General features: G+C 44.3%; 1 protein-coding gene across 1 annotated transcript in view; it reads right to left on the bottom strand.

Annotated features, from left to right (window-relative positions):
- The window catches only part of LOC124616693 (cytochrome P450 6k1-like), a 154042-nt gene that overhangs the window by 42802 nt on the left and 97960 nt on the right, over positions 1–13280 (bottom strand). Inside the window, exon 4 of the mRNA XM_047145031.1 lies at positions 10754–11016. Within this exon, the coding sequence (XP_047000987.1) occupies positions 10754–11016 (263 nt within the window). The remainder of the gene's footprint in view (positions 1–10753; positions 11017–13280) is intronic.

Genomic DNA, 13280 nt, shown 5'->3' on the forward strand with positions numbered 1-13280 from the left:
GTGTTTTGATTTTTGTGTGCATGTAAAAAATGTGAATTTATGTGCGGTTTTTACTCTTAGAAGAGTTACCACTTAGAGTGCTAAAAGTGCGCATGTACAGTTCGCTGACCTGTGCGGTGAATTTCATTTTGTGATTTTGAGCCGAATAGAGACAAACGCAGTTTCATTTAGGTTTTACGTGAGTTAGACACATCACGTCATTACAAAAAGTCGTTTAGCTCATCAACGAAAATTGAAACCTACGCGCTCGGTTTGAAACACGTTACACGCTCGCGCGTGATTGAGCTTTCCATTAAATCGCGTATAATAACTGCATACGTGCTTGGACTTAACGCACGAAGTTCAAAATTACTTTTTGAGACAAATACTGATTTGTGATAAAAACGAACCGAAAATTTATTCAAAATATCGAGGTTCTGTTTTAATTAGGACACATATCACCTTGTTGATCAGGTCGCTTAGCAACACTGTAATGCAAATCAATTCATTCATCAGAACGATTTACGACGTAGTAAGTCCAATTGCACATACAAACGATTACACAGAATTTGCTGATCGAATGAGGGTATAAGAGTGCTCTTTTCCAGAAATGCCAATAAACCAGCGGTTTCAAAAGTTAAATTGCCAACTGTTATGTAACTTCATTGGTCCGGCCAACAATGCCATACGATCATTTCATTTCTTTTCATTGATATTGCATTTTACTGACGAACGCTATTCTTATTGATAAATGAACATTAATTGCAAGTAGATTTTGAATACTCACGAACACTGCCAAGCAGCAGTTCACATCACAACCAGTAATAAATGCCAACATGACTGAACGGGCATTACTTCATTAAAACAGAACAATCAGCTTCCAATTCTAGGATGAACTGTGGTAGTTGAAATGTTGAGGAAGTGTAATAAGGTTTATCTGAACACTTATATCGTACATTATTATTTCACATTAACTGGACAGATTATTAGTCGGAAACGAATTCACCCACAGCAGATTGTCCCACGCCACTACTAAACTTTTATCGTGAAGCTTCACAAGAGATCTCAAGAAGCTGGGATCAAGAAACATGAAAAGAAGGGACATTGGTATAACATAAGCTTACCGGTGCCAACTATTGATAATAAAAATTTTCTTGTCAGTTTCGCCTCCTTTTTGTGATTTGTACTTGTTGGTAGAAGTGTGAAACAGATTGCTCTGTTTGAGGTCTCTGTTAACCTTGGAAAGAGTAATCGTTACCTCCACGTCTTCCAAGCTACAACAAAAAACGCTTGTTTTTCACGTTTCGATGATTATCTGTGTCGGTGCCATAAAGTGTGCAATATCTGAGAACTGGCAAATTTGACGAAAACTTTTCTCGGAGAAAAGTTCTAGAGCAATGAAATACGTTTTCAAAAAGTCGAAGATAGTGCCGAGAAACATAGTTCTTTAATAAATACAACCATAATATAGCCATTTATCAATTTTATGGAAATCGCTTGGTTAACGACATCATTTTTTTTCCAATATTCACTTTTATTACTTCGTGTATTTATCAGTACAATCATTTTCTGTATTTCTATGCTACGATGACGAAAATGCGTGCTTTCAGCAAGGTCTTTTATTGACCACTGCTAGATACGTCAGTGGAGAAGGCGTCAGTAGTTACTGACCATTGTTTAGTCACGCTCGTCAGTGGGTTGCCAAGGCGACCTTTGAATTTGTAGCGAGAGTCTTACGAACGGAAATCTAATAAAGTGAAGGGAAAATGCGTACAAACGTTTATTGAGAGAGTATAAGACGAGACAAAATGGTAAAAATGTTGTTATGGTGAACTGTACCGCTGTTTATGAGAATGAAGTCTTTCACGATGGCACTTATATGTAAAACATTCTCGGTTTTCTTGCCGCGTCAATTCAGGATAAAATCTCAAGCTTTCGGCGATAGCGTCCATCGTCACAGTCAGGAGCAACTGTCTTCGTTGCTCTCTCTCTCTCTCTCTCTCTCTCTCTCTCTCTCTCTCTCTCTCTCTCACACACACACACACACACACACACACACACACACACACACACACACACACACACACACCTTTTACTTTCCCCTCCTTGGGGAAGTGTATGGAGGAGTTTATTGCCTGTTGGCTTTTACTCCACAATGTATGTTTTGTGTGTGTGTGATTATCTATGATGGTTTTGGCTGTCTGTGTATTGTGGTTGTGTTCTGGTGATGTACTTGCCTGAGTTTGGCAAGATGTTGGGTATTATAAGAATTAAGGATTGGTAATAGGACTTGGAGATTTTGGGATTTTTCTCTTCGACTTAGTCGTCGAAGATCGTCATAGGACGTTTGTGCTTATCACGGGGCATGTCATATCGACCTAGGAAGTGCATCATGTTATTTCCATAGCTGGAAGAGCTCTCGTAGAAAGCCCTTGCCAGATTTTGGAATCTTTCTTTGAGGGGCGGGGGATTTCGGCAGCGGCGTGCAGGTCGTCGGTGGGGAATCCCCTGGGTAGATGCAGTGCCCTCATGAGGGCGCGGTTCTGCAGCCTCTGGAGTTTGTCCAGATGCTGCTTCGCCGCGTATCCCCAGACAAGGCAGGCATAGTCCACTACTGGCCGGATCAGGGCCTGATAGACATTTACTCCTACAGTGCAGGGGAGGGAGCTGGTTGTGTTGAGGACTGGGTATAGGATGGACATTCTGACACAGACCTTCCTGTGGACCTCGTCTGTGTGGGGTTTCCACGTTAGTCTCGAGTCCACGGTTACAACGAGATACTTGGCGGATCTGCGCATCTTTTGTTATCTACTGTTCTCTCGCCGTTTGACTGGGAGTGGGTCGATATGACGACGGGTGCACATTAAAGAGCTCGTCTTAGCTATACATCGGCTAAACAAGCAAAGGAATTTGAGCGTCTTGCAGCTATGCAAAGATCGTAGTCATGGTGTGAAACAGCGTGCACTGTCGTCAACCTATCGGAGAAGAACCTGGACAAAGGAGCCATATCGGCCCATAATAAAGGTTTGAATGTTGCTCCTACACCACGTACTATACCCGTCGTGGATCTTATCAGTGGAGTAGACCAGGCGGTGCGGCAACTTGCACAGGACGACGCCGACGAAGTGAGACTTACTACCAGTCGCTTTTTGGCCTCAGCTAAGCCTCCGAGATCTGATATCAGTAGAGAGGAGAGGGAGGGGCTCCGTTTACTTCGCAGAGATGAAGATCTTGTCGTATTACCAGCTGACAAAGGAAATGCCACCGTTGTCCTTAACTCTACCGAATATCATAGCAAAATGACATCACTGCTCGAGGACAGTACGTACAAATGTCTTAAACGGGATCCAACTTTGACGTACAGCAGAAAAACCATAGAGATACTGAAGAATTCCGGTCTGCCAGATGATGTTACGAAAAATCTCAGAGTCCGAGCTCCTAGACATCCCAGGTTGTACGGACTACCGAAGATCCACAAGGATAATGTTCCCTTGAGTCCTATTGTCAGTTCAGTTGGTGAGGCTATCGTCGAAAGCTTGAGATTTTATCCTGAATTGACGCGACAAGAAAATGTTTTACATGCAAGTACCGCTGTTGTTGTTCATAAGAGTGCAGTAAATGTTATTGGAGGGATCATAATTATAGAATGGGAAGGGTGAGAAATCAGTCCTAAATTTATCGATCATTGTCTCAGAAATTTTACTTTAAAAGAATCTGTTTAATTTGTGGGGTAGACACATCACGGGATTGCATGAAAAACACAGTCAAGAATCCGAATTTTTATGTTGGTCGTGAGGGAGACGCTTTCAAAATCTATAACGGAAATGGTGACAAAACGAAATAATTACCTCGACGTGCTAGCAAAATTTCGTGAAAGGCGCATCGAAAACCATCTTGTTGTTGAAGGTAGATATCATTGTAATTGTAAAATGGTTCTGAGCACTATGGGACTTAACATCTAAGGTCATCAGTCCCCTAGAACTTAGAACTACACCACAGGCCGTTAAAATTGCTACACCAAGAAGAAATGCAGATGATAAACGGATATTCATTGGACAAATATATTATAATAGAACTGACATGTGAATACATATTCAAGCAATTTGGGTGTATAGATCCTGAGAAATCAGTACCCAGAACAACCACCTCTGGCCGTAATAACGGCCTTGATACACCTGGGCATTGAGTTAAACAGAGCTTGGATGGCGTGTACAGGTACAGCTGCCCATGCAGCTTCAACACAATACCACAGTTCATGAGATTAGTGACTGGCGTACTGTGACGAGCCAGTTGCTCGTCCACCATTGACCAGACGTTTTCAGTTGGTGAGAGATCTGGAGAATGTGCTGGCTAGGGCAGCAGTCGAACATCTTCTGCATCCAGAAAGGCCCGTTCAGGACCTGCAACATCCGGTCGTGCATTATCCTGCTGTAATGTAGGGTTTCGCAGGGATCGAATGAAGGGTAGAGCCACGGGTCGTAACACATCTGAAATGTAACGTTCACCGTTCAAAGTGCCGTCAATGCGAACAAGAGGTGACCGAGATGTGTACCAATGGCATCCCATACCATCACGCCGGGTGATACGCCAGTATGGCGATGACGAATACACGCTTCCAATGTGCGTTCACCGCGATGTCGCCAAACACGGATGCGACCATCATGATGCTGTAAACAGAACCTGGATTCACCCGAAAAAACGATGTTTCGCCATTCGTGCACCCAGGTTCGTCGCTGAGTACACCATCGCAGGCGCTCCTGTCTGTGATGCAGCCTCAAGGGTAACCGCAGCCATGGTCTCCGAGCCGACAGTCCATGCTACTGAAAACGTCATCGAACTGTTCGTGGAGATGGTTGTTGCCTTGGAAACGTCCCCATCTGTTGACTCAGGGATCGAGCCGTTGCTGCACGATCCGTTACAGCCATGCGGATAAGATGCCTGTCATCTCGGCTGCTAGTGTTACGAGGCCGTTGGAATCCAGCACTGCGTTCCGTATTACCCTCCTGAACCCACCGATTCTATATTCTGCTAACAGTCATTGGATCTCGACCAACGCGAGCAGCAATGTCGCGATACGATAAACCGAAATCGCGATAGGCTAAAATCCGACCCTTATCAAAGTCGGAAACGTGATGGTACGCATTTCTCATCCTTACACGAGGCATCACAACAACGTTTCACCAGGCAACGCCGGTCAACTGCTGTTTGTGTATGAGAAATCGGTTGGAAACTTTCCTCATGTCAGCACGTTTTAGGTGTCGCCACCGGCGCTAACCTTGTGTGAATGCTCTGAAAAGCTAATAATTTGCATGTCACAGCATCTTCTTCCTGTCGGTTAAATTTCGCGACTGTAGCACATCATCTTCGTGGTGTAGCAATTTTAATGGCCAGTAGTGTACTTAAACCTAACCAACCTAAGGACATCACACACATCCGTGCCCGAGGCAGGATTCGAACCTGCGACCGTAGCGGTAGCGCGGTTTCCAGACTGTAGCGCTTAGAACCGCTCATCCATTACGGCCGGAGACACAAGAGGGGAACATTACTTTCGTCCTTACGTTTTACTCATCAGTGCATTATCTTGATGCTTGCGATGTCTATTAAGCTGCTAAATGAGGACATTTACTTTGTTTTTCGTCTCTTTGTTAGGCTTCTAAAAAAGAGAAACTGATGCTCCACAACTTCCATCTTACACAATTTTGCCACAAACTGGTCAGTTCCCAGCTATTGCAGATCTCATGTAAACGTAGGAAAGTAAATGTAGAGAAACAGCAGATTTGTCATACTGCGCACACTAGTCTTGCCTTACCCTACATAACGTCACTTAAAATAAACAATTAAAAAGTACTTACTTTTAAGACAATTTCTCCCTTATATGCTTTGTGCATATTCCGGGAAAGGTCTGAACCCCTAAAAATCCGCTATCTGGCTACGCTCATGAGATGAACCGTTATTTATTTACATGTAGATTCCCTAAGAAAAATAACCCTTCCAGACCCTCTGGCTACAATTGTGTATATCAACTTTTACTGCTTTAGCTGCAACAGAAGTATTTTTTACAACTGGAAACCTCAGGTACACATTTACGAATGTTCAGCCTTTTCATAATGCGCAAGTGCTGCCATTTCTCGGGCGTCACTGTTAAAATACCGGCGAGTCAGCGTGGCAGTACACATCAGCTAGTGACCACCAGATCACACGGATCTGGTTGGTTCGCTGTAGTCCACTATGAGATTCAATATTGTTATTCAGCATGCTCATAATTGAATGACCATCTTAGTGCTTATTACGATAGAGAATGTTTCGTAATGAGTTATTTGAGTCCAGAAAATGAAGCCAAGAGAACAAAGTACATTTTAAAAAGGGAGTACATATTTTTGTATAAATATTGCATCTGAAATCATTAAAAAATGGCTTAAGTGCATTACCACATAAATAAACATTTTCTTTCGTCCAGGAAGAATCCAGATCTGTAAGCACTGAGGCAGGCGGAAAATAATGTGAATTTAGATCTCCACGCTATCGAAAATGTACAAATTATAGGAATAATGTTATTATTACATCAGAAGTGAATTCAAAAGTTTGTATTAATCTGTAGCTTTGACAGTGTAAGTACCATGGGAACACATCTCGTTTGAGGCTGTTATTTTCCTGGTATCTGGTACGGGTTCATTGTGTCGTCAGGTATTTGCAAAATGTCAATGACTGCAGTTATCCGTTAGAGATCTGAAGAAGGAGTAACCATGTGATATTCTTGCTGAGTAAGTACGATGTGAAAGTCCTTGGTGGTGCCAAGGGTGACTTTCATTTTTCAGATACGACTTTTGCTTAGTGCGACCCACTGATTGGGTCCACCCCACAGAAAATGAGTTGTATGCAATCTAGGGCCCATAGGATAAGGGGAAGGCATGGTCCCATGCTGCTATATTTGCAAAAGTGTCATACACATCATATTTATTTTTCCTTTGAAAAACTATCGCTCAGAAATACTTTGGCAATATAAGTATGAACCAATTATTTCATTCCTTTGAACTTAATCATTGTTATTCCTGTATTAACTTTACTAACACAGTCTCTAAACCTACTTTACATCATGTTTGGGAGCAAATACAACGAGAAAATCTGATTTGATTTATTAAGATTCTCATTGTTGGATAAAATGTCGTTTTATGCCCTAGAAAGTTCAAATACAACCTGAAGAACATGATGAGCTCGTTAATCGTTTTTGGTGAATTTTTCATTGAGCTTGAAGCCCCTCTCAGCTTGATCGTTTACAACTTTCAGTTTAATAACTAGCGTTTACGAAATTTTGGTTTTCATGCCACTCTGAACAATCTGTCTTACGGCATAAGCCACACAAATTACATATAGTGAGAAATACTCTTACTCCCCCAAATGGGGCCTCCCAGCCAACAATGCCATACGATCATTTCCATTTTTTTCTTACTGTCTTAAAAATACACTGACAGATATCGCAATATGAATGACTCCTACACGAATGCCTTCAATATTTTTGTCACGACTCAGTGCATTGCTCATTTTCAGTTTTTATTCAGGAGACTACTTCGGTTCAAAAGTAGCCAAGGGGACGGAACAGTAGATAGCTAACACAAATAATCTTACAGTTTTGTAAACTCGCGATCAATATGACATTTATGAAGATTTGAATGCTACTGAAATCGTAGACGGTGCTGTGGCTTTACAAACAGCTCGCAAACGTGCTTCGATATACACACTGACACGTGAAATACAAATAGCAGAAAATTAATTCTCTACTTGTGGTTGTAGTGCAGATTCATCACCGATCATAACGCATTTTCAAGCAGTAAATGTGTGTCCCCTTGAATATTCTAGATTAAGGAGGAGCGTAGAGTGGAAGACGTAGTGCAAGAGAGCAGAAAGCGAACGTGTACTGCTGCCGATCTTGAAAACCAGCATAAACATTCTGCCTTCTGTTGAATGCAATGGACAATATTCATAAAGTGGAATAGGAAATTGTTTCTTGGCAGTGGACACTATGCCAAGACAAAAATTATCATTAATAGGCAAATAGCGACATGTTTCAAACCAAATCTGGAGAAAACGAAATATTTTGAGTACTGAAATGAATTACTGTATGAAGCAATGCTACAAATCATCGTCAAGCTTAGTGTGTTGTCATAAGTAAGTGTCTATAGGCGAAGAGAAGTATGTGCATTAAATAATTTTTCGGGGAGGCTATTAAACACTCTCATCGAGTAGAGGAATGTTTTGGAAACTGTACACCATGACAACTGCATGATGTGTGACTGAAAAGTGGGCTATTGTTCACAGGAAAACAACATGGAAGCATTTGGAACGCAGCAGCATAAAGGCTATTAAGAGTGAAGGGGACTGATGCATAAAGTAGAGGGGTACGGGAGAAATAGACGAGGAAAAATTTTTTGGAAAACTTAGCGGAAGAAATGACGGTTTGCTGAGGCATCTGCTGTGGTGTAAATAGATAAGAGATTAGTAAAGGCAGGAAGGAATAAAATACAGCATCAAACGAGTCAGTTATAAAAATTATTACAGAAGACAGCGTAGACTTACCAGCAGTCACTGGCTTACTCGTTGTGGTAACAGATTTAGAAAACTTCAAGTTATAAGTACGAGGTGTGTGAGAAAAGGCTGAAATCAGTGTGAGCGATCTGGCAAAGCTGTGATGTTCTACTTGTGCACACCTGTGTGTTCATTACTTCCAAATGTTCAGGCCGAGTTTTCAGTTCAATGCAGCCGTCTCGTGATTTTTGAGAGCGCCATCCGTGAAGTTGTGTTTTTGTAGTGTGGTACGAAAATGGGACAGTGGAATTTATAGCAAGTTTCGCGTCAAACTTGGGAAATCTGCGATGTGACCTTTGAAAAGTTGAAACATGCATTTAGGAAAGATTCCTTATCAAGGGCACAAGGTTTTCACTGGCACAGATCGTTCCTGGAAGGCCGAGAACACGTTGAAAATGAACGTCGCTCAGGGAGACCTTCAATATCAAAAACCGACGAAAACGTCGGTGCTCTTGTGAGATCACATCCGCGTTTAACGAGGAGGATGATGGGTGACAAAAATCCAACGAAATGTTTTACGAAGATGTCCAAGAAAGGCTCAGGAAAAGGCTAACTAGTGAGATGGGATATTGCAGACAAGTGGATGCTGTATTATGACAACGTCCCATGTCACATGGCTACTTCCATGAAGGAGTTTTTAATCTCAAAAGGCGTTCCTATTTTCCACAGACCCCCTATTCAACTGATCTGAGTCTTTATAACTTTTTCGATGCTTGGCATTGAAAAATGTCTTAAAACGGCGTCATTGTGGGACTCTGGAGAAGATTCAAAAGAATCTCACCAATATGCTTAAAGGCTCTGCCAGCTGAAGTCTTTCAACGCTGCTAATAAGACTGAGAAGAAGGACTCCGCTGGTGTGTAGCCGCCGAGGGAACTGCTTTGAAGGAGACAATATTGTCGTTTGAAAAAAACAAAGACTTTGGTAGATAAAAAATAAGTCTCATTGCTTTTCTCACATACTACATATAACTGATTTGTTTTTAAAAAACCGTGAAGATTTTTACTCACAGTGCCTACTGAGGAAACTAATGAGACGAATTATTGACAAAATGCACTGACCAGTCAAAACATTGTGACCACCTATGTATTCCGACTTAGGAACGGATAAGAGTGGCTACGCGGTGTTTCATGGAAGCAATGACTTGGTTGTTCACTGGAGGGAACTGGCACTACATCACACAAGCCGCCTAATTCCCGTAAACTCCGGGGAGGGTAGCGATGAACTCTGACTCCACGTTCAGTGTGCCGAGTTGGGGCACCAGAACATCAAGTGTAACTCCCCCCTGTGTTCATCGAACGACTCCATCACAGTCCTAGGCGTGTGACATGGCGCATTGTCTTGTCGAAAAGTACCGCTGCCATTGGGAAACATGAAGGACTGCACGTCGTCTGCGACCAGCGTACTCCTTGGCCGTCATGGTGCCTGACGCGAGCTCCCCGGCATCCACGGTTGACCACTCGAATGTTCCCCAGGTCACACTGGAGCCGCCGCCAGCTTGTCTCCATCCCACAGTACAGGTGTCAAGGAGCTGTTGCTCCAGAAGACGAAGGATTTGGGCCGCCCCATCGACACCATGAAGAGGGTATCGGGATTTATCTGACAAAATGACGCTCTGGCACTGCACCAATGTCCATTACCGATGGCCTAGCGCCCATTTCAGTCGTAGCTGCCGATGTCGTGGTCTTAACATTGGGACACGCACGGGTCGTCGGCTACACAGACCCATCGTTAGGAGTGTTCAGCGCACTGTGTGTTTGTAGACACTTGTACTCTGGCCAACAGTAAAGTCAGATGTTAGCTGTGCCACAGTTCGCCGCCTGTTCTGTTTTACCAGTCTGTGCAGCCTACGACGTCCGACATGTGTTATGAGGTGTGACCACCCAGCTCGACGACGTCTGGACGTGGTTTGACCTCGGTTTCGTCACGTGTTGAAGACACTGACCGCAGCAATCCTCGAACACCCGATAAGTCGTGCAGTTTCCGAAATGCTGGTGCCGAACCTCCAGGCTATCACAATCTGTCCTCGGTCAGACTTGCCCATGCCACACGCGCGCGAACAGCAAGCTCACTGACACTACGAGCATTGTGTATGCCTCTTCCTAGCAGTCATTCCTCACAGTGATATTCCGATAGTAGGTCGGTAGTCTTTATGTTCTGGCCGATCAGTGTGTTTTCCTGTGATTTGCAACGTACCTAAGCAACTCTGACATCTTGGGACTGAGGAAGAGCAGACGGAAGCCGAAGCTGGTCTTGAGCCCCGGCGCGAACACCTTCTTCCCCCAGTTGCGGAAGACGGCGTCCGGGTTGCGCTGGCTGTCGGACTCGACGCCGAAGCCGACGGAGACGATGACGTCGGTGGTGAAGCGCGCGACCAGGTCGCGCACCTCTGTGGGGCCGCCGCCCGCCGCCAGCTCCTCCACCACCGCCGACAGCTCGCGGCCGCAGTCCGCGATCGTCTGTGGCAGGGGCGGCGCCCGTTAGCCGGCCTTCTTGGTACCAAAAACACAGAGGCGGGCAGCGATGTACGAGGCGCGTTTTTTAAGTAAGTACCGTTTTGAAATTAAAAAAAAAGACGTGCTATGATATCTCAATAATTTTATTTTTACATGAAAGCCTGTACCTTAATCTACGGACTGACGCCATTACAGTCTGATTCTTCCTTGTTTACGTTGTGTACTGAGTGTTTAAGATGCCTCCGATAACCGTGAGTCCCGCTGACTCTGAAGTATGGGCTGTTATAAGATTTTTTAGCGCTAAAGGCCTAAAAGTGATCGATATTCATCGTGAGATCTGTGCAGTTTACGGAGAAAACATTATGAGTGATGGAATGGTAAGAAAGTGGGTGATAGCATTTAAAGATGGCAGCACAAATGTGCATGATGAACAACAGAGTGGACGTCCTTCGGTCGTTAATGAAAGATTGGTGGAGGAAGTGGAGAATAAGGTGAGAGAAAACATACGCTTTACGATTTCCTCCTTGCGGGATGACTTTCCTAATGTTTCTCGGAGTGTTTTGTATGGCATTGTGAACGAGCAATTGAATTACCGAAAATTGTGCGCACGTTGGGTACCGAAAATGTTGACGGATGTGCACAAAACCAAACGTTTAGACAGTACATTGACTTTCCTTGAGCGGCACCACAACGAAGGTGATGATTTCTTAAGCGAAATTGTTGTGGGCGATGAAACATGGGTGGCCTACGTCACACCTGACTCAAAGCAACAGTCCATGGAAATTAAGCAAGGGCTTCGTTTTGCTGCAAAAGAATGCCCGTCCGCATCTGGCGATTGAGACCAAAGACTTCACATCTTTTCGATGGGAAATTGTAGATCATCCTCCGTACAGCACAGATCTTGCGCCCAGTAACTACCATGTGAACCTGCACTTGAAGAAACACCTAGGTGGTCAGCGTCTTCAAGACGAAGTCAAAACAGTGGCGATGCAGTGGTTAACAAGTCAGGCGGCAGACTTCTAGGACGAGGGTATTCAAAAACTGGTACAACGTTATGACAAGAGCCTCAATATTGACGGAAATTATGTAGAAAAGTAGATTAAGGTACAGGCTTTCATGTAAAAATAAAATTATTGAGATATCTTTGCAAGTCTTTTTTTAATTTCAAAACGGTACTTACCTAAAAAACACGCCTCGTAAAATTAATCCACAAAATGCGATTACACATTCGTTTTGCTGGGGAGATAGCGAGCTTATTGGCGCCTAAAACAGACCTACCAATTCTGCAGCTAAAAAAAGATCTCTAATAAATCAATCGAGTACAGGAACTAGCTTTCTTCAACCAATAAGCACCGACAATGCCACGGTCGCTTGGTGGAAGATCAGTTGGAGGGGGCTAACAGTTTTCCCTTTCATCATTCAGCTAACGTGAAAATCTCACAAGATGATGACTTTCGTTAAAATTGGAGCCGTTACTTTCGAGCGTGCCCTGGGAGCACGCTGGCATGTGGGTTCTCAGATTGTCGGGATGCTCGAAGAATTGGCCCCAGACAAGACTCGAAGCAGCCCCCCCCCCCCCCCCCCCCCCACACACACGCGGACACGTCTGGGGGCACCTCCTCGCCCGTCCTTTCCCGGTCGCGACTGCTGCGGCGCCACATCGCCTACTGCGGGCTGCCGCGGGGACGGCCCGCCGCCCTCAACTGTACGCAGTCGCTCGGAGATGTCGGGCGTGTTGCTTCGTGTGTAGCCGGAACGTGGCCATTATCACCGTAACACAGGGTGGCGCAAGTGAAAGCCACCCAGACGAGTGGGTGCGGTTGGACGTGAATGTGTGACGCTCACACCTCGTTACGCCCGCCACATCCACACCCCTTCTGAGCGTAACGGTACAGAGGGGACGATGGTACTCACAGTTTAGCAGCGGGTGTTCATCGTGCAAAATTACAACAAAGTCGTGAAGGCGGTGTAGTCAATTTTTAATTGAGATGTTTAATGGTGTCAAACTGCCACGCAGCGCGGAGCCCGAAAATGGCGTCACACAGGATCTGTTGCGAACAAGTCAAAAAAACGTACCGAAACTCATCCACACACTAGAAAATGTGGCTCCAGTTCACCAGAAAACGCTTCAGAGTCCTACCAGATCAAGCCTATGACTGTCGCGAGAGAGCAGCGTATCACGTCTATCGTGCGACGAATACTTCACTTGCACCTGATCGTGCACCCTTACCGACTATCTCTTGTTCCTGTATTAAAACCGACAGATG

This window comes from Schistocerca americana, chromosome 5 (assembly GCF_021461395.2).
Source record: "Schistocerca americana isolate TAMUIC-IGC-003095 chromosome 5, iqSchAmer2.1, whole genome shotgun sequence".
Lineage (NCBI taxonomy): Eukaryota > Metazoa > Arthropoda > Insecta > Orthoptera > Acrididae > Schistocerca > Schistocerca americana.